The sequence below is a fragment of the Cuculus canorus genome, chromosome Z (genome assembly GCF_017976375.1).
Source record: "Cuculus canorus isolate bCucCan1 chromosome Z, bCucCan1.pri, whole genome shotgun sequence".
Taxonomy (NCBI): Eukaryota; Metazoa; Chordata; class Aves; order Cuculiformes; family Cuculidae; genus Cuculus; species Cuculus canorus.
In genome coordinates this window covers 3,167,797-3,188,903 of record NC_071441.1, presented here as the reverse complement: position 1 = coordinate 3,188,903, position 21,107 = coordinate 3,167,797, and the positions used below count along the sequence as shown (strand labels likewise).

Here is a 21,107-nt window from a genome sequence, read left to right as displayed (position 1 = left end):
ACAGATGGTGTGCAATAAATAACACAAAAGTGCTGGGGAAAAAATGCTCTTGCAAGAAACATATCCATTAGATTCACTTATGGAGTGTTGGGTTGATAAGAAATGAGCGCAATTTGTTATTTAACTGCAATAGCTATTGGAATGGTTCTGATTTTAAAGTACTTGACTTAACAACTTTGCTGCTTTTGCATGGAGATTTTATGGGTTATATTTTAGGAGTTATTTTTAATTTGTTCATTTGTTTTTAACAAACTTACCTTCACTTATTTTCCCTTTTAGTTCCCCCCTTGACTGTTGATCCTTCGTATCCTAAGCTTGATACTCCATATACTAGCTTTTTGACAACACCAGGGCAAGGTAATGCCTTCTTTGGCTTTGCTAGAGAAATGGAGATTTTTTTTTTTTTCTGATGGGCTTTTTTATTTGCATTTAAATGAGTAATATTTACCTACTTTAAACCAAGGTTTCCAGCCTCCTGCTGCATCAACTCCCTTTCCTTCTGGGAATTCTCTGTCTCACCCTGGTACATCTGTTAGTGGAATGATGGGTCCCGAGATAGTATTTTCTGGAAGACATAATGGCATCTGCATATACTTTGCTCGGATTATAGGGTAAGATGTTTGTGTAAAAAAGAGATTCTATCCCTCAGTTTGTTTTATAGTTTTTCTTTCCCGTAGATGGTGAATTCTATCTTAACATGAGTTAAATTTGAAATTAGTGAAGTGCATTTTTATGTTGTGTTATTCCTGGAGGTATATAAAAGTTGTGTAGACGTGGTGCTTAGGGACAGTGATTTTGTGGTAGAGTTGGCAGTGGTAGGTTAAGGGTTGGACTTGATGATCTTAGAGGTCTTTTCCAACCTAAACAAACTTCATTTGATTGAAATTAAAATTGATTGAATTTGATTGAAAAAGCTTGAAATTTTGTTAATTGTCTGTATTGATACCATTCAGAAATGTGTAAAGGTAACTTTTTTGAATATTTGAATATTTTTAAATAATTATTGTTATTTTTAATAATGAATATTTTTAATAATTAATTTTTTAAAATAATGAATATTTTTTGATATTAAAATCATTTTAAACCTTGAAGTAAAAAACATTACCTATTTTTTTTCTTAAGAAACTGCACTTTGAAGACTTGCAAAAAGACTTGCTTAAATTACTTCACTTTTAACACTGTACTGTTGTGTTCCAGGAATATTTGGGATGGCAGTATAGTTGTGGAGAGAGTTTTCAAAAGTGGCAATCGAGAAGTTGTTGCGGTATGTAAAAGATTGTTCTGTATTTTTAGAAGTTTCTTATAGTGTGTGTCTTAAACCCTGTTATACTTCTGTTCCCAATTATAAACTGATAAGGAAAAAATGTTGTTAATTGAATGTTTTCTTAAGTGCCACACTTTTAACTGACCAGTAAATATAGTTTTAAAATCTTTTTAAGCTAATATTTTTATGAAACTTAAATGTTATTTGATCTCTTTCTAACTGGCGATGGCCAGTTTTAATCATGTTTAACGATGGCACCGTCTTCATTTCTGTATACCCCCTCCAGACAAAGCCTAACACCAAAATGCGTAAGTGGGTTAGGATGAACATTGCAGTTGTGTAAGGACCAAAAAAATTTCCAGCGTCTTCCTGACATTTTGGTGTTTCACTTTCTGTTTGTGATGAAAAACATAGTCTTTTCTGACTGTGGATATTAATAGAATCCTGAACTGAGTAATTTCAGTGATGCAAATTAACTGCTACATGAGCTTTCCTGCTCCAGTTATAAGGTAACTGGGAGAGTCTGGAAGAGTTGGCATTTCTACTCTGTCTTAGCAATGCTTAATCATTGTTTTAGTTCAGAGTTCGGAATAGTATAACATGGCTGATTCGGTTGTCAGGTGGTCAAAGTAGCATCTTGAATGTTCTGTATCTTCAGAGGACGACTGCCTCTTCACCTCAGTTACTGTGGTATAATAAAGTTGTGTTCTAGTGATAGAATCACTGTTAGACTATTTACTTGTTGTACCTCCTTTCTGTTTGTCTTTTTAGTGGCTTTAGCTGAAAATTGTAGAACTTTGGAAAAAAAATTTTGAAACCAAGATTTCAGTAAAGAACTGTGTGCTTTCTTTTCCAGGTGGAAAGCAGTGTTCCTTCCCACGTGCTGGAATGTGTACTACAGGAACTGAAAGGTTTACAAGAATTCCTGGACAGAAATTCACAGTTTGCTGTCCTAGGAGCCCTTGGAAACCCAAGGTATTATTCATCATATTAAGTTTATTAGTGGTATTTAATGTCTACCTGTTGAAAAACTATACCATGCATATCCACATTGAATTTAAGTGTATGTAGAGTCTCCAGCTTCAACTGTTCAAATGCTAAAAGTAATTTGTTAGATATAATCATTAAAAGACTAAGTATTTGTAATCATATTAGCATCTCTTTTTACTTTGGAATTGCAGTTTCAGCACACCAATGAATCTGCAACAGAGGTTTCTGGGTTTCGTGTGGCCTGATGGTGGAAGTTCTCAGCAAGTCCAGCAAGAACTCCAGAGGAAATATCATGGTATGTAATTATACAATACATTGCATTGGGATGTTGCCTTTCTCACTTTCTTTGTTAAAACCTCTGAATAAAGATGTCTTTTTTCCATACAAATTTGACATTAATCAATGTACCATACTTGGTAGTAAGTTCTTGAGGAAAAGCACTGTAGTTGGGAAGCTAACTTTCTAGCACCTTCTCTTTGCTTCTGTACCATATTGTACTGTTCCATCACAACCAGTGCTTCTGCAGTCGCATTGGTGTGAAAAAATTATTTACATAAGACTGTACTAGAGATGAAGTGTATACCCAGAACAAAAGCTCAAATCTAGATAGTATTCTAGTCTTTAGTTTGGCTATGGCAAGAGTCTTTGTTTGCTTTATGCTGCAGATGTTACCTTTCAGTTTAATATTGTAAGATTTAACATCTCAACTAAATAAAAAGGTCCACAAAGGAGAATACCTCTGTGAAGAGAATTTGGGTTTCAGCATAGTAACTTCTAGTGGTCTTGAGGCACTAGAAAACCGCAAGTTTTATCCCTCCATTTATTAAGCTAAAATAAAAATGCTTGAACTTTAAAGTACTTGGAAAATTCTCTCTCATACAGAGAATTAAATTTCAATTCTGTGTATATATGTCCTCTTCATGCTATTTTCCCCATTCAGATAGTATTGAAATACAAAACTAGAGATTTATTTGCACACTACCTGTCTCCTTTTTTTTTTCTTCCTAATATTCTCCATATTTCATTAGATGGTTTCATCTCCTCATTACAGTACTTAGTAGCTGCATGTTCGTTTATATTTTCAGGATAGCAACTGTTAAGCAATGTGTTCTGAGACAAGTGAGGGTTGTTTCATTAAAATACTCTAATGCAAGTTCCCAAAGCTACAGTTTCTGAAATGCCTACAAAACTTTACTTAGAAATAAGACCAGCCCATCTGAACTCATCTCCTCACGTAGTGTAGTTTTTGCTGAGCCATTTCCAGGGAACATGGGAAGTGTTACAGATCTATATACAGAATTCAAGTTGGTTGTGATCCATGTGCGTATAATCCTGGGTTTTAATTACCAGTTCTTTTTCTGTACAGCTTACTTTCAGTAGTGTGAATGTAATTACTTTTAAAGAGTCATTATGTAGTCTTTGGTAGACATTTAATAATTTTATTTTTCTTTCTTATGCACTCCAAAGCCCATAAATGCTTTTGGGTTGCTAAATGATGCAATGTAATTATTGGTGCCTCAAAAGTGAAGACATAAATCGTTATAATTATGTTTCATCTATGTAATAAGTATGTCTGAATTATTCTTTCAGTGAATAGAATACATCTTACCAGATATAAATGTTAACTAGTTTTTGAAGTATTTGTCATTCTTTTAAGATAGTGTAGACAATGTTGACAAAGTCGTAATTTTAATTGTTCTCTCTAAAAGCAAATGCAGGTAATCAAACAAAGATATAATCTGTGAGTTTGTTTCAATTTCTTCTAGGTTCATCATAAGTATATTTACAATAAGTATTTATGAAAAAAAGTACAAAAGTTTAAGACTGCTGTGTAAATCTATGCACTCACGTGAAGGCACGCTTCTTTTTCAGAAAGTACTCCCTCTGTGTTGCATAGTTTGAAATAAATTTTAACAGATTGCGTTAATTTGGGGGAAATGTTAATGTGACACTTCCCTCCAAAGACAGCATTAGTCAAAAATGGAAGAGCAAAAAAAATTGGAAATTCAAGGAGTTTGTTGTTGTAAGACTCCAAAAGTTTATGTGCCAATTTGAAACATTAAACAGTTACTTATTGACAATCTCTTTACTTTTTCAGCTGAGGCACAGCTAACTGAGAAGACCTCACTTCAAGGCATCCATCAGCTTGTTCGCAAAACATGCCAGGCATTGGCTTTATGGAAGCTGCTGTGTGAACACCAATTCAGTGTTGTTGTAGGTGAGCTTCAGAAGGTACGGTCCAAATCATATGATTTTAATTTGTTTGTATTTAACTTACAAGTTTCTTTTGCTACCTAAATATTCCCAGAGGAATATGGCTTTATTCATTGAGAAATGTATAATTGATTTTAAACCACATCGATTTTTAGTCAGGTTGCAAATGTTTGTTTTTGAGGCTGACATGTAGTAATGACCTCATCACCCACTTCTAGCAAATTGAAAGTGTCACTAGCAACAGCTTTTATTTTACTTTTATTGGCAGTTAATAAGGAGTTTATTTTTATGAATCACAGTGTGTTCAACTTAAGCACATTCCACAAAATGTCCTGAAAAGAGTAGTGCGATGTTATCCGAGAGGAGTTCACAATTTACCTTGGTGTTGGAAAAGGTATAACAGTAGAGAGCAATACGGTTGTAGAGACTCAAGCCCTTGCACTTTTGTGCAAGTAGGAGTCCGCAATGAATCACAGAACAGATGAGGTTGGAAAGTACTCCTGAAAGTTAACTCTCCCTCCTGCTCAAAGCAAGGTCAACTAGGGTAGGTTTTCCATGACCATGTCCAGTAAGGTTTTTAATGTCTCCACAGATGGAGACTCCACAGCCTCTCTGGGCAACCCATTCCAGTGTTACACCTCTTTTAGAGTAAAACATATTTTTCTTATATTCAGGTATAATTTCATCTGCTTCAGCTCTTAGCCATTGTTTAGTGTCCTGTCACTGGAAACCACTGAGAAAAATATGGCTCTGCCTTCTTTACATGTTACTATAAATATTAATGAGATCCCATACACTGTTCCCTGAGTGTTCTTCTCCAGGCTAAACAGTCCCAGTTCTTTCAGCCTTTCCTTCTTTAGAAAGACAGAGACTTGCAGAACTCTGGGTGCTGCTGCTGTGTATCCTTTGCTAATGTTGAATTTCCTTCCAGCCCTTGAAGAAGCTTTTAATCTGAATACTGGTTATTCTATCCACACACTTGATAGAAAATACATTATTTGAGAAGTTATATTCTTTGTAGATAAAAAGAACATCGTCTTAATCTTTACAAATGCAGAGAAGCTGGAGGTCTTCACACTGGGGCTTTGGGGAGTTAGCACGATTTCTAACAGCTTTTCTCTTGTATTGAACAAGGAGTTAACTAATTGTTTAACAAATAGAACCATTTCCTTTGTCTTCAGTAGTTTTAGAGGATTTGTTATAGTATTTTCATGCTGTTAAGTGATCATCCATAGAAACTATTGCCAACTCTATGTGAGCAAATATTCCTAATAGTAATTTTAAAAAATTAATAACCTTCAATGTAATTTAATATAAAAAAGCACAAAGAGCACAGATGTTTTTATGCATCTTCCATTTTTTTATCTGTGACAGTACTCGGATGGTTTCCATTATTAAAAACTGTGACAGATTTGTCTTCTAGAGTGTGCGCTCTGACAATGCCCTGTGAAGTCAGGGGTACTGCCAATTCTATTCTTAATTGCAGAGATCTGAAACAAAAGTGATACCTAGTGAAGGTGGCAGACGAGGTCTGCTAAGAGGACTTTTCACTGTCCTTTGACGTCCAAGGGTCTAGTGCCTTCAATGATAGGGCTTGCTTTATTATTTCCATTCTGTTATATAATGTGTGTTTCAAGTAATGTATTTCTATGCTGTGCATTTCAGTCGTGGTAGTTTTGTGTGTTCTCATTTACTGGAAACAGTTTTCCTGCTGGAACATTGTAATGTTTCTCAACAGAATAAAGTAGACACTTCGATAAAGTAATTGAATTTTGTCTGTCTTCAGGAATTTCAAGAACATCTAAAGGTTACTGCTTTCAAAGACTTGGTAATTAGAGACAGAGAATTGACTGGAGCGCTCATTGCTTCTCTCATAAACTGTTACATCAGAGATAATGCTGCTGTGGATGGCATCATTGCCCATTTGCAAGATATCTGTCCTCTTCTTTATAGCACTGACGATGCTGTGTGTTCCAAGGTAAGCCCACTTAGTGATTTTAAAGTGCCTAAACAGAACTTTAGAGCATGGTCAAATAAGATAAGTTGAGCAGCTTGTAAAATCCTTCTAAAACATTATGCTCAAGTTGTTTCAGGAGCACAAGAACTAATGAAGGTAGGTCATGTGCGTATTTGTGTCTTGTAATTTATTAATGCTGAAAATTATGTGGCTTTTGGTTTGAAGCATTTGCAGTTGTTTATGGTGTTTGTGTTGTCTGCCTCCAGTGCAGTGTCTAATAAAATGGTCATCTTGATGTTGATAAAATGTGTTCTTGGTCTCATCTTTCTTCAGCGTAGCCTCTTGATTTCTGTCACCTAGTTTCATGGAATTTGTGGAAAAGCTAATCGTGTTTAAGAACGTCACTCTTTCAAGCTCTTAAAATAGATTTGAAAAAAGTCATTGTTTGAGGAGCGAGTTTAATTCTTAAGGTGTTCTCTCTACCACCGTTCTGCTGTCTTTCTGCCAGGAACTTAGTGTTATCAGGTATTGAGAGAGTGCTTTGGAGATGTTCCTACTGTTTCACCTTTGAACTTTGGAATAATAACTCCTTAACTGACAACAGTATCCATGATCTGTTCATAATGTGTTCCTGTGAATAATTTTCATTTTCCCATCATTTGTCTTTAGGCAAATGAACTGCTTCAGCGGTCTCGACAGGCTCAAAGCAAACTGGAAAAAGAGAAGATGCTAAGGGAGTCACTGAAAGAGTACCAGAAGATCAGCAATCAAGTAGACCTTGCTAATGTTTGTGCGCAATATAGGCAAGGTAAGAGGCAACCACTGATTTTGTACAGGTAAATAGTTTCTGTAGTATCCTTTCATGCCATCTTCTTTTTTGTTCATTTTGCTTACTCACTTTCTCATTTTATAGTGTTTTGCCATAAACAGTTTCTAAACTTGTACAATTACTATATGTCAACCTCTTGTTTAAAGAAGCCTTTCTAGATTTCACCAACCAGTCAGAAGAGCCTCTTTTGTATGAAAATATACCCATCCCTTTATTTCACTGTGCAGTGTCTGTTTCATATATGAGATTAAAATGTTCTTAGGAAAATGGTTGGGTTTTATGTAAGCAGAGGGTAAATGACTGTTCTTTTGCAGGGAAGGGTTTATGCCAAAATTGCTGTTTGAAAGATGGTTCTAAATCCTTTTTTACGCAGTGGAAGTTAGTACATAATTTAAATATAGATATAACTGTTGTAACATTCAAGATTTCAGCCTCTGTACAAATGCGTAACTTCAAACTTGCATATAATCCTACCCATTAGGTGCAGGCATAAACCTTTGTGTAATGTAGACCAGGGTGAACAAGGCATTTTTTGTTGTTGTTGCTTGCTAAACTGGGAAATGTTTGATACCACTTAGCATTTTTCCCTGCATTTAATACAATAACAAGCAGTGATATTTGTTGTGGTTTTTTTCCTAGTGCGTTTCTATGAGGGAGTAGTAGAGCTCTCTCTTACAGCTGCTGAGAAGAAAGATCCCCAAGGTCTTGGCCTTCATTTCTATAAAAACGGTGAACCAGAAGAGGATGTTGTTGGACTTCAAGCTTTTCAAGAAAGGCAAGTTTTCAAGATAACTTATTATCATTATATGGGGTGCTTTATTTTAAGTCACTGGAAAAGTAAGTCTTTTGGGGAACGTATGCAGGGTAATGACAAACAGGTGTTTTATAAGGCACACAATACAGCTGGTTTTGCCCAGCATGCCTGCCTTGATTGTCATAGATAGGTGCAGAAAACATTGTGATCTGAACATTAAATAAATACTTGTTAGAAAGATGATTGAGAACAAACCATGTTGTGGTAACTAGCTGACAATTATCCTTTTTAAATTTCAGTACTTGTGTTTACAACGGCATGTAGTAATGACATTTGAGAAAAGTATTTCATATAGTTGCAATGGAAATTATGAAGCTTTTCATTTCTCTTGTTCTATTTATAGATTGAACAGCTACAAGTGTATCACTGACACCCTTCAAGAGTTAGTGAATCAAAGTAAAGCTGCTCCTCAGTCTCCCAGTGTACCCAAAAAGCCAGGTCCTCCAGTGCTGTCATCTGACCCCAACATGCTAAGCAATGAAGAAGCCGGGCACCATGTAAGAAACTCACAAAAAAGTCATGACTGCACTCCAGAAAACAGCACGATTTGAAGGAGTGTGGAATTTATTATTTTTTTTTTTTTTATGGAATAATTTTGCAAAGTAGATAAAAGTCAAGACTTGTCATGAGTTGTCTTCTTTATGCGCAGAGTATTCATACAAATGATGACATGCAAATAACCTGGACCTAAGTATTGTCATACACATTTTCGTAATGTGTACAAAATGTGTACATTTGATGTAATGTAGCCGCTTCTGAAATAATAGCTTTGGCCTTTTCTTCCCTTAGTTTGAACAAATGCTAAAGCTGGCTCAGCGTTCAACAGATGAACTCTTCAGTATTGCACTTTACAACTGGTTGATACAAGTTGACTTGGCAGACAAACTATTACAGGTGGGCTCATCTCTTTATAATTTAACAGTTGTTTCCACTGAACTGGAAGAATTAATTTTAGTAGTGCTGACGCTTTAAAAAAGAGAGATGAGCAAACATTTCTTTTATCTTTGACTTTTGTAGGTTACTGCCCCCTTTTTGGAACCCTACCTTGTGCGAATGACCAAGATTGACCAAAACAAAGTCCGTTATATGGATTTACTGTGGAGATACTTTGAAAAGAATAGGAATTTTAGTAATGCAGCCAGAATCTTGGCTAAGTTGGCTGACCTGCATAGGTATGGATTATGTGTTGCATATATTGAGGCAATTGTGGAAAACAAAAATTAGCTAAAATCAAAACAGTATGTGTAGGTATTTTAAGAAAAGGACACAAACAAGAAAAGGCCAATGCAAAGGGTGTTTGTTAAAACAGGAAAAGTAAGTTAATAGAATATATTAGCTTTTAATCCAGACCATTACTGGAAAGGAGTTATATGTCTGTTTTATGTATTATACATTAGTTTGCCATATATTTCCTGTTTTAAATACCACATATTAAAGTGTCGTTTATTACACAGAATTTTATAATGCAATAATGTAACTGTGGAGCAGTAGATTTGAGAAGTACGCTAGAGCAGAGCCTGCAACAAAGATGGTTTTACCTGGTTGGATAATGTTCTGCGTCATTTAGTGAAATCGGGAAAAGTCACATACTAAAGCCCAGAGTCTGGTTACAATACAACTAAGCCTAAATAATTATACTAAGTATCTGTTTTATTTTTAATACTCCTTTTGCAGCACAGAAATTTCTCTTCAGCAGCGCCTTGAATACATTGCACGTGCCATTTTAAGTGCCAAAAGTTCCACTGCTGTATCCTCTATAGCTGCAGATGGAGAATTCCTGCATGAACTAGAAGAGAAAATGGAAGTAAGAAAAAATATTAATCTAAGCTAGCTGTAAATGCATTATTGCCTTTATGTCATTGGCACATTTTTATTGCCAATTCTATAGAAAGAGTTTTCTGTGGTTTCTTCCCAATATGGCAAAATTTACACAGTTGATAGGAGACTCTCAGGTGTAAGACATTTCTACATTTAAATAAGTCAAAGTTAATTCTGAGTGTTCTTAAGCTTTGATTAAATTAACCCGATTTTGAAATATTTCTTTTTAAACAAGGTTGCAAGGATCCAGCTTCAAATACAAGAAACATTACAACGACAGTATTCCCATCACTCTTCAGTGCAGGATGCAATCTCCCAGCTTGATGCTGAGTTGATGGATATAACCAAGGTGATTAAAATTGCTCTGTATTAAAAATCTATTTATCACATTTTGGAGGCATGTTTTGCAAGAATGATCCTTTGCTGACGAGGAAAAGTAATAGACAGATCGACATTCCTAGTCTCAGAATGTCTGTTATTGTACACTGTCTTTTCCTGTACATTGATATTCCTTCAGTCTTCAGTAGTTTAATCTTTTTCTATGTGTTTATCTTCTTTGTTAAGTCTCTTAGGTATCTGTATTTATTGCGAAAATTGTTAGAAAATTAATGGTATGAATTATAACTTAAATGCAATCCCATATTTTACATTAAGAAGTGAAATTAAATGTAGTTAAAAAAATAATGTAGTGTTTCACAATAGTTACTGAAGTTGTGTCTTTACTAGTCTGTCCACTATGCAAAATGAAGAAAAGCTCATTTTAAAAATTCCCTTTTTTATCCTACTTGAAATGTAAAGCCTGATAACTTCTCTTTCAGCTGTATGGAGAATTTGCTGACCCTTTTAAGCTCTCGGAGTGTAAGCTTGCAATTATACATTGTGCAGGTCATTCTGATCCCATCTTGGTGCAAACTCTCTGGCAAGAGATTATTGAGAAAGGTAGGTCTCAGTGGACTATGAGTGGTGCAAGCTAGAACTATAGGAAAGTGGTACAATTTAAAGCTTTTAAAGACTGACTGTGCTGGTGATGATATGTCCAAGTGAGAGGCCTCTTTTCTGGACTGTTTGGTAATGTGTTTGATAGCATAATTAGCTAGTAATTCATTAATGTTATTACCTTTGTCTTGTGTGCCTAAAGTACAGAAGAGTAGGTTTTTTTCATACACATTGGCACATATCGTGTGTGTGTGTGGCTTTAATAATCAAATTCCAGTTAATGCTTAAGAAGTCATTTCATCCCTTCTTGTTCTTAAATGCCTTTATGTATCGACTTAAGAATATCTGTGAAATTTTGTCTGAATGCTTCACTATTTGGAAATATAATAAAAATGTTAAATTAATAATGACAAAGATTAAAGGATCTTCAGGGAGCTCAGCATTTCTGTAATGTTGACAGGAGTGGAAGTATAAGGGGTTTGTCCATTTATAGAGAGGCAGATTGGTGGGCACAGCTCTGTAAGCCTGACCTCTCAGCTGTGATAATCTGACTCCCTCTCTTACCATGAATTGGTAATTCACTGTCTCCTCCTGTTCATTTGTTTTTTCTTCTTGGATATTATGCTCAAAGTTGCCATTGTGCGAACAATATTGACAGTGATTTGAGAGAAAAGCTATGCAGTAGTGTGGGTTTTGTGGGTTTGCTGTTGGGTTTGGTAGTAAGGGTTTGAGGTTTTCTGGTTTGTTTGGGGTTTTTAAGTAGATTTGCATGGAACTTCAAGGAAGCATAAAAATCTGAGAACTATTGCATACAGACAGAAAAAGTTACATTTTCACTTCTGCGTGCTGATTTGGCAGTGATAATAGCATAAGATTTTGATGTGTTAGTAGTAATCTAAGTACCGGATTTATTTGTGTAAAGATGTGGAACTTTTTCTCTGAAGTTCTCGCTAACTGATTTCTTTTCACTTTCAGAGTTGAACGATAGTGTGTCTCTGAGCCCAACTGACAGAATGCAAGCACTTAGTCTGAAGATGGTGTTACTTGGCAAGATCTATGCTGGCACACCCCGTTACTTTCCTTTAGGCAAGTTGTTTAGCCTGCATAGTAGATAAATGTAACCATTACAGGAATGAGTCTTGGCTTTCTTTTAGCCTCTTGGAAAAAAAGTTTTAACCTAAGAAATGTCTGTCTTTAAAAATCTAAAAGGAAAGAATATTGATATTTTTGTGATAAATAATTATATGCTTATGATACATAATTACTGTAGTTATTTGTGAAATATTTTTCTGTAGCTGAAGCAACAAATTATTGCAGTTGTCAGTAGTGATTGTGTTGATCTTGTGGGTCTGTGGGCAGTAGTTTTCAATTTTATCCAGGAAATACGGTGCAAAAGCATTGTGATACTTGCTTGTTACTGCAGTGACTTTAAAACAAGGTATTGAGGAGAGGGAGATTAGCTTAATAGTAGTAGTGGAATTGTTATTGGCCTCTAATTTTGTAAACGCAGTGTGATTGTATGATTACAGAACCACGACGGTTTTTACACATGCAGTTTTTCATAGAATTATCTAAGGATTTAACTGGAATTTACAGGTTTCTCGCCCTGAATGGAAAGTAAATTAAGCTTAAAAGGCAGTGACTGTTATTTTTCAGTGCTGTGCAGATCCCATTTTATAAAACTGTAAAGTTTGTTTGTATTAAAGTACAAAGTAAAAACACATTTATACATTTAGTAAGATTTTAGGCAACTACAGTTATGTGCTGTCTTTTGAAGTAATCAACTCCTGTCTGTGGGGGCATACTGCATACAGATTTCAGGAGAATTCTAGATCCTTTTCAGAGCTTTTTTCTGTGATACATGTTTTGACTACTTGGTATTATATAAACAAATAGAAACTTAACAGCATAGTTCCTTGGCAGAACTGTAATGAAATACTTCGTGTGAGTAATCTCTGTCATGTATTGCCAATAGTTTAATTCCATCTTTAGAGGTAGTTACATTGTGCATATCCTTTCATCAGTGTGGACTAAGGGAAACTGTTAGATGTTCTCAACAGGAGAAAGGTACCAACTGTGTGCAAGACAGAAAATTAAACTTGGAGTAAATCTCTTACAAATGCCTTTCTTTGCTGGACTCCAGTTAACGAGTTGGATTCTGAACATTTCATTGTTTTTCTTCTCCAGACTTTATAGTGCAGTTTCTAGAGCAACAGGTCTGCACTTTGAACTGGGATGTAGGTTTTGTAACACGTACCATGCAAGAAATTGGAGTGCCATTGCCAAGACTGCTTGAAGTGTATGACCAGTTGTTTAAAGCACGGGTAAGGAAAACAGCCACAGAATAAACATACAGTTTTCAACTACTATCAAGATTTGTCTTTAGTGAGAAAGAAAATAAAGTGTGAAATATCAAAATGTCAACCTCATAGCTTTTGTTTTTCTTTGTTTTTTACTTAAAGGCTCTTAATGCTGCTTTTTTTTCCCCACTGTTGATTTTATTCACCTCAATACTAAAATTGTTAATCCTTCTACTTCACCTAAGGATGATTTAGGATTAAATAGAATTAGAATTTTTATGGTGTAGAAGGAACAACATATCTTGAATATATTAAATTTTATTTGTTTACTATTAATGATTAAAATTTGCTTTATTGCTAATTGATGTCTGATTGATGCAACAGGTACAAATAATATGAACTCAGGTTTTTCACGTCAGGGTTGTGGAACAGACTTAAAAAGTTGATTTGGTTCTTTTTACCCAGATTCCTTGTAGTGTGAGGAATTCAGAGCTTCCTTTCTATTACTTTGCAGAATGTTAGGTAGTGGAAAACTGAGTTAAATTCATGTATGTTTTAGTCAAAAAAAGTCAGAATAGTCTTTAAATATAGCCTTAATATAAATAGAATATTTTTCTTATATTTTTGAATAAATAAATCCACAACTAGCAGTTTGTACATATACACTTCCGTTTTTTTCTTGTCTCCTTAATGTTTGTCTCCTTGATCTTTTTTATTTAGGACCCTTACTGGAATAGAATGAAAAAGCCTTTACACCTCTTAGAGTGTATTCATATATTATTGTCAGGATATGTACAAGATCCAAGCAAAGTTCTTCTGAGGTAAAAAAGTCTACTTTATCCTAATAAATAGTGAAAAATACAAAATATCTTAAAGCAATCCCCACAACTTGTATTTTCTTCTCTTGGGTAAATCTATTCTTTCCTAACAGCGATTATTAGATTCTTCATTAAAAACCATTTGGTAGAAACTTGAGGAGTCTCCCTCTAAAGTACTTCAATAAAGATAACTTTCTCTAATTCACTGAAGGTTCAGGAGAACTGAGAGCATTTTTTTGTATATTTTGGCAATGTACTTTAAGAAGTAGTACAGGCAAATTTGAGAGAATCTGGAAGAAGTGAGGAAAAAATAAGAATTGTGTGTTTTGTGAATAAAACAGCAAACAGTTTAATGAAGAAAAGCTAGAAATAGCGTGTTCTTTTATTCTGAAAAAAAAAAAGACTAAACAAAAGGATAGATCTTTCCAAATTGTTTTTAAGAGGCTGGTGATGAATCATTCTCCAAGACTAAAATTCAGTTTAGTCTGCAACAGGAGATATGTTTCATATTAGAAGAAGTTTCTAGGTAGAAGAATAGCTGTGTACTTGAGGAAGTTGCCTGTGTGTTATGGAGTCTGCAGCTTTGGCTGCTTTTGTGGATAGACTAGACCAATTTTAGTCAGACCAATCTTGTCTCAGAAACAGTGAGCAGAACTAGGAAAAATCCTGGTAAGTCTTCTAACCGTAACTTTTTCTGATTCTCTTGAAAAGATACATGTAAATATCCCATGTTGACATACAGAGTTTTACATCTATCTTTTCTCACTTCTTTGTCTTGTATGGTTAGCTGATTTAAATACTCTTAACTTCTTAGAACTTTAGTGAATGTTGTCTAATTTTCATGTCTACTTAGCTATTAATACCTAAATTGTTGTAAGTTGATACTAACTTTAGGTATATTAATTTAGATAGAAATTTTTAAGTTATACGTTGGTTATATTCATAGCTAAAGTAATATCTAAATATTAAAGTAAATATTTGTGTTGCTATTAACTGTCATGTTATTATTTGTATTTGATATCAGATAAATAGTAATTGTTCATTTATTTTCTGATTATGCCTTAGTCACAAGGACCAGATTTCAAAAAATATTTTTTCTAATAAATCATTAAATACTTAAAAGCAGCTGACAGATAACTTGCTGATATGTTATTCCACTAAATCTCAAAGAATGATCATTTACTATTTCAGATAATTTCTAATACACAGAAGAAAAAAAAGAGCTCATTATTATTATGTGTTTTCTCTACAGGCGACCATTCACAAATGTTTGCTTGGATGCCGTTAGTTGCTACCTGGTTGAACTTCAGTCTATGAGCCCGACTTTAACGGTGCAGACAACTATTGGGAATTTTAAATCACTACAGGCTAAATTAGAACGGCTTCACTGATTGACTAATACAATAAAAGAGTCATTAGCTCATATTAAATGACTATGATATACAAGTTCAGATGTCTGCACTGAGTCTCTGGAAGAACAAATCATCAGAGGGAAATTCTGAGAAAGTTATATCTCCTGCTGCATTTATTAATTGTGTGGCCTGTATTCATGCTATTCTAAACGTATCTACAAATTGTAGAATGTACATGTGACAAATGGAGTTTCTACCAAATTTTTTAACAATAGGAGGGGTTTTTTATACTGTTGAAATAAAGTGCTTTGTGTGATCATTCCCTTGAAGATTAAAAATATTTGGAAAATATTTTATTTTTCTTTACTTAAAATATTAGAGAAGACTAGGAAGTAAAATCTACTTGATAGCTGTTTGAAACAAGAAAGGACAACTGCAGAAGGCAAGATGATAACAAAAGCACATTATCATGAGTCAGGTTCTCAGAGTAGTCTTACCCGGCAGTAGTGATGCAGTCATAACGCTCTGCATGAGTTTATTGACAGGTCTTTCAGCAATGAAGTTGGTCATAATTTCCTAGCAGTCGCTTTAAACACAGCCTTCCTCTTTAAAACAGTTTGAGATGAAACTGCAGTAACTAGCAATGTAACTTGTGTTGCAAGTGATAAAACGGTATTAAAACCCCTTCAAATTGTTTTCCCTATTTCATTTTAATAAATATGTTTTGTTAAAACTGAATAAAGAAGTCAAGGACTGACTTCTGTCTACTTTCATTGTAGATACACACGTACTAAATTCTGTAAATTCTTTAAAAGGAGCATAGCTGCACACCACCCTATGTGCATGCTTCTAAGATTTTAAAATCTCATCCTTCCAGGAAATTTTTATCTCTGATTATTTACATATTCAACAATAAGAACTCTATATAGCATGCACAAGAAATTACCAGTTCATGCTCATCAGTAGTCTTTCTCCCGTAACTTCATGTAAGTAAAGAGTTTAGACAGATGCTTAGTGGGGATAAAATCAAATCATGCCTATAGAGTAGGTTATTGTCTTTTTTAATCAGGACAAGGAGTAGTCAATACATAGCACAAGTGCTGGGGGAAAAAAAAACATAGGAAAAAAGAACTATGGATTAAGAAATTTATTTACATGCAAGTTATCTACTAGCAGATATTTTCTATGCTTTAAAGTTTTGTTTAAAGTACAGCCACTACATTTATTTCCCTGTGAATTGACAGGTACATTCTTAAGGGTTTCAGTCAGTTGTAAGTTTGTTTTCCAGTTGATAGAACAACAGTGCCTCTGCCAATATTAAATTCTACAAAGTAAGAATGTTTCAAAGTGCTGCAAGAATTACAGTTGGTATTTTTCAGATATTTGCAGGTACCTTCAGTGTAGAGATCGCCTTTTGTTTTCATAGCACTTGCTCTGTCCTTGAATGGAAAAAGTTCTGTTTCCCAGAGTTTGAAGGATGTGAAAACCTGAGATCAGAGGAGAGAAATGTCTGGATTTGTGTAGTAGGCGAAACAAAAGTGACAAGTACTGGGAAGAAACTGACCAACAGAGCCCAACTTACCATTAACAAAGTTGCCTATAAGTGGATGATTACTTTCAGTGGTCTTTTCACTTTCTTCTGTCCCAGTGCTACTCATTCTCAATCAAGACTGTGGCTAAGGAAAGGCAGAAAAGCACAAATACAGGATAGGCAGAGAACAGGCTGAGAGCAGCTCTGAGGAGACAGACTTGAGCGGGTGGTGGATGAGACGTTCAATATGATGCAGCAATTTGCACTTGCAGCCAAGAAAGCCAACTGTATCCTGGGCTGCATCAAAAGTGTGGCCAGCAGGTCAGTGGAGGGGTTTCTGCCCCTCTACTCTGCTCTCGTGAGACCTCATCTGGAGTAGTGTGTCCAGCTCTGGAACTCGGCACAGGAAAGACATGTATCTGTTAGAGCAAGTCCAGAGGAGGACCATGGAGATGATAGAGGGCTGGAGCACCTCCTGTATGAGGAAAAGCTGAGACAGTTAGTGTTGTTTAGCCTAGAGAAGAGAAGGCTCCATGCAGGCCTTATAGCACCCTTACAAGTGCTTAAAGGAAAGCTGTGGAGGGGCTATTTATTAAGGAGTGCAGTGATAGGACGAGGGAATGGTTTTAAGCTGCAAAAGGGCAGATGTATATTACATAATTGGAAGAAACTTTTTCCTGTGAGGGTGGTAAGGCAGTGGCACAGGTTGCTCAGAGAAGTCATGGATGTCCCCTCCCTGGAGGTGTTCAAGACCAGGTTGGATGGGGCTTTGAGCAGCCTGGTCTGGTGGGAGGAGGTGTCCCTGCCCATCGCAGGGGGGTTGGAACTGGATGGGCTTTGAAGTCCCTTCCAACGTAAACCAGTCTATGATTCTATGAAATTACAAGAGTATTCAAAGAGTACTGGTCAGTGGCTCAAAGTCCAGATGGAGATCTGTGACAAGTGGCATCCTTCAGGGGACCTGTGGGACCGGTGCTGTTTAATATCTTCATCAATGATATTAAATGGTGAGATCGAGAGTACCCTCAGCAAATTTGTGGATGATACCAAGCTGAGTGGTGTAGTTGCCACACTGGAAGGACGGGATGTCATCCAGAGGGACTTGGACGGGCTGGAGAAGTGGGGCTGTGAGAACCTCATGAGGTTCAACAAGGCCAAGTGTAAGGTCCTGCACCTGGGTCAGGGCAATCCCCGTTTTCAGTACACAGTGGGGGATGGTGTGATTGGGAGCAGCCCTGCAGAGAAGGACTTGGGGGTGCTGGTTGATGAGAAGCTCGACACGAGCCGGCAACGTGCGCTCACCGCCCAGAAGGCCAACCGTGTCCTGGGCTGCATCCAAAGCAGCGTGGCCAGCAGGGAGAGGGAGGGGATTCTGCCCCTCTGTTCCTCTCTTGTGAGAGAGGACTCATCTGGAATAGTGTGTCCAGTTCTGGAATCCTCAACATAGGAAGGAGATGGAGCTGTTGGAACAGGTCCAGAGGAGGCTACAAAGATGATCGGAGGGCTGGAGCACCTTCCCTATGAGGACAGGCTGAGAGTTGGGGTTGTTCAGCCTGGAGAAGAGAAGGCTCCGAGGAGATCTTATAGTGACCTTCCAGTACCTGAAAGGGCTACAGGAAAGCTGGAAAGGGGCTATTCCTAAAGGCTTGTGGTGACAGGAAGTGGGGGAATGGGTATGAATTGGAGGGGGGCAAATTTAGGCCAGACATTAAGAACTTCTTCACCATGAGAGCGGTGAGGCCCTGTCCCAGGTTGCCCAGGGAAGCTGTGGCTGCCCCATTCCTGGAGGTGTTCCAGGATGGGCCTTGAGCAGCCCCTGATCCAGTGGGATGTCCCTGCCCGTGGCAGGGGGGTTGGAACTGGATGATCTTTAAGGTCCCTTCCAACCCAAACTACTCCGTGATTCTACGATTCTAAGAGCAGAGCCGCCGTAGGGAATGGGAGCCTCGCTCCAGAGGACACAAAGCCACAGTCTGCCGGCTCTAAAGCCTGTATTTCGCCTGAGTGGCTGCGTTTGACAGAATCATAGAATCGCAAGGTTGGAAAAGACCTCTTAGATCACCAGCTCCAACGATTTGACCGGCACCGCTGCGCCCGTACCCACTTCCCTCCGGTCCGACGACCACGCGCGGTCCCGGAAGGACCCCGGCACCTCCCGGGCACTGCGCATGCGCCCGAGGCACCCCGGAGGCTCCTCAGGCCGCCGAGCGGGCAGTGTGGGCGGGGCCGTAGGGGCGGGGTGATGGGCTGGACTATTGTCATCCGGTGGGCGGTAAGGTGTGATATCATAGTGGGCGGAGTTACAAAGGGGGCGTGACAACGTGGTGGGTGGAGCTAATGGCGATGTGGGCGGTGTTATGAGGGGGCGTGGTAACATGGTGGGCGGAGCTACGACACACGATGGTTACGCTGTAGGCGGAGCTACATGGAGAGCGTGGGCGGGGCTACCGAGAGTGGGCGGGGCTGTGCGAGGGCACCCACCGCGCATGCGCCCCGCCGTCCCTTCGTTGCGTCGCGGGCGCGGCTGGTGAGTGCCGGGAAGGATAAGGGGGCGCGGGGATGTGGCGGGGCCGGGCCGGGCTGGGCCCCACGCGGCCGCTGGGGGACGGGGAGGCGGTGTGCAGCGCTGCGCCGCCCGGGGGACGCGGGGCAGGGTGTGAGACACGCAAGACAGGCACAGAGACGCACACACAGATCATAGAATCACAGAATCACTGGTTGGAAGGGACCCACTGGATCATCGAGTCCAACCATCCCTAACACTCCCTAAACCATGACCCTCAGCACCTCATCCACCCATCCCTTAAACACCTCCAGGGAAGGCGACTCCCCCCCTCCCTGGGCAGCCTCTGCCAGTGCCCAATCACGCTTTCTGTGAAAAATTTTTCCTGATGCCCAGTCTGAACCTCCCCTGGTGGAGCTTGAGGCCATTCCCCCTTGTCCTGTCCCCTGTCACTGGGGAGCAGAGCCCAGCTCCCTCCTCTCCACAGCCTCCTTTCAGTCAGCTGTAGAGAGCAGTGAGGTCTCCCCTCAGCCTCCTCTTCTCCAGGCTAAACAACCCCAGCTCTCTCAGCCGCTCCTCGTCAGACTTGTGCTTATTGCTCTTTACAACTACCTGAAAGGATGCACACAGACACACAGATGCTCACAGACACACAGACAGACACACACACACACACACAGAGTCAGTCTCACACAGAGGCACACAGACACACACACACCCCGGTGCCCCCACACAGACACAGATGCACTCAGACACACAGATGCACACACAGACAAACAGACGCACAGAGACATACAGATGCACCCACACAGATAGACAGACACAGACATACAGTCACACACAAACACACCCACACAAACAGATGCACAGTCACAGACACACAGACACACCCACACAGACAAACAGACACACACAGTCACAGACACGCAGACACAGACAAACACACAGACGCACACACAGACAGGCACACAGAAACAGACACGCAGTCACAGACACACAGACGCACACACAGACAGACAGACACACAATCGCAGACACACAGATGCACCCACACAGGCACAGATGCACTCAGGCACACAGATGCACACAGACGGACACTCACGCGGATGCAGACAGACAGACACACGACACAGATGCATACGCAGACAGGGGCATAGACACACAGACACCCACGGGCATGCACACGCACACCAGGGAGGTCTGTTTTCACCCATCCCATTCTGGAGAATCTGCTCCTCCCGCTTTGCCTCTCATGGGGCGCTGCCCCCCAAGTGACACCCCAGCGTGTGGGGCAGCCGCAGTAGTCCTTGTAGGGGTGGGGTGCATTGCAGCCCCGGCACCTGCCACCCTGAGGTGTGAGGTGTGCTGTACTGCCCCTGTTCCCTCCTCAGCCCCAGCTGTGGGGTATTACGCCCTGCCTCTGTCCCCCCTCAGCCTGAGGTATGTGGCACGCTGTACTGCACCATCTCTGTCACCTCGAGCTACGGGGTGTGCCTCCCCCTCTCTGTCACACTTCTGCCCAAGGTGTGGGGTGTCCCACACTGCCCTTGTCCCCCATGGCCCGAGCTGTGTGTTGTCCTGTACCATCTCTGTCAGCCCATGGTCTGAGGAGGCTACAAGGTGAGGATGCCCTCTTGTGCTTGGGAGGCTGCTTTTTGGTTTCCTTGCTTTCTGCATTCCTTTTTGGAGCTTTCAACCAGGTACTTTGTGTCGTGGCTCCTTTTTTCTTAGCTCCTTCTGGAACAAGCACGCAATCTGGATGGGTGTAGTGCAAATAGCCA

At 39.0% G+C, this 21,107-nt stretch overlaps 2 protein-coding genes and 1 long non-coding RNA gene across 7 annotated transcripts in view; 2 read left to right on the top strand and 1 right to left on the bottom strand.

Moving 5' to 3' along the window:
• The window catches only part of NUP155 (nucleoporin 155), a 35,914-nt gene extending 19,924 nt beyond the window's left edge, over positions 1 to 15,990 (top strand). Inside the window, exons 18-36 of one of the 2 annotated variants that reach the window (XM_054054775.1) lie at positions 280 to 357; positions 464 to 611; positions 1,198 to 1,264; positions 2,121 to 2,239; positions 2,446 to 2,549; positions 4,353 to 4,486; positions 6,255 to 6,446; positions 7,095 to 7,233; positions 7,894 to 8,029; positions 8,412 to 8,565; positions 8,858 to 8,962; positions 9,086 to 9,240; positions 9,743 to 9,872; positions 10,122 to 10,235; positions 10,705 to 10,825; positions 11,798 to 11,908; positions 13,010 to 13,146; positions 13,843 to 13,943; positions 15,193 to 15,990. In XM_054054775.1, coding sequence (XP_053910750.1) covers positions 280 to 357; positions 464 to 611; positions 1,198 to 1,264; positions 2,121 to 2,239; positions 2,446 to 2,549; positions 4,353 to 4,486; positions 6,255 to 6,446; positions 7,095 to 7,233; positions 7,894 to 8,029; positions 8,412 to 8,565; positions 8,858 to 8,962; positions 9,086 to 9,240; positions 9,743 to 9,872; positions 10,122 to 10,235; positions 10,705 to 10,825; positions 11,798 to 11,908; positions 13,010 to 13,146; positions 13,843 to 13,943; positions 15,193 to 15,331 — 2,384 coding nt within the window. In that variant the 3' untranslated portion in view covers positions 15,332 to 15,990. The remainder of the gene's footprint in view (positions 1 to 279; positions 358 to 463; positions 612 to 1,197; positions 1,265 to 2,120; positions 2,240 to 2,445; positions 2,550 to 4,352; positions 4,487 to 6,254; positions 6,447 to 7,094; positions 7,234 to 7,893; positions 8,030 to 8,411; positions 8,566 to 8,857; positions 8,963 to 9,085; positions 9,241 to 9,742; positions 9,873 to 10,121; positions 10,236 to 10,704; positions 10,826 to 11,797; positions 11,909 to 13,009; positions 13,147 to 13,842; positions 13,944 to 15,192) is intronic. The other variant, XM_054054776.1, reaches the window with a different exon arrangement.
• A 441-nt stretch (positions 15,991 to 16,431) lies between these two features.
• LOC128850425 (uncharacterized) lies at positions 16,432 to 19,038 on the bottom strand. The gene is made up of 3 exons (XR_008447854.1): positions 18,924 to 19,038; positions 16,875 to 16,968; positions 16,432 to 16,779 (listed from the first exon to the last, which is right to left on the bottom strand). It is a non-coding gene; the product is annotated as an uncharacterized LOC128850425 (long non-coding RNA).
• Positions 19,039 to 19,311: 273 nt separating this feature from the next.
• The window catches only part of CPLANE1 (ciliogenesis and planar polarity effector complex subunit 1), a 65,316-nt gene continuing 63,520 nt past the window's right edge, over positions 19,312 to 21,107 (top strand). For 3 of the 4 annotated variants that reach the window (XM_054054235.1, XM_054054231.1, XM_054054230.1), the window contains exon 1: positions 19,313 to 19,350. The gene's annotated coding sequence lies outside the window, so the exon portion shown is untranslated. Of the gene's footprint in view, positions 19,351 to 21,107 lie in introns of all 4 variants that reach the window. The other variant, XM_054054232.1, reaches the window with a different exon arrangement.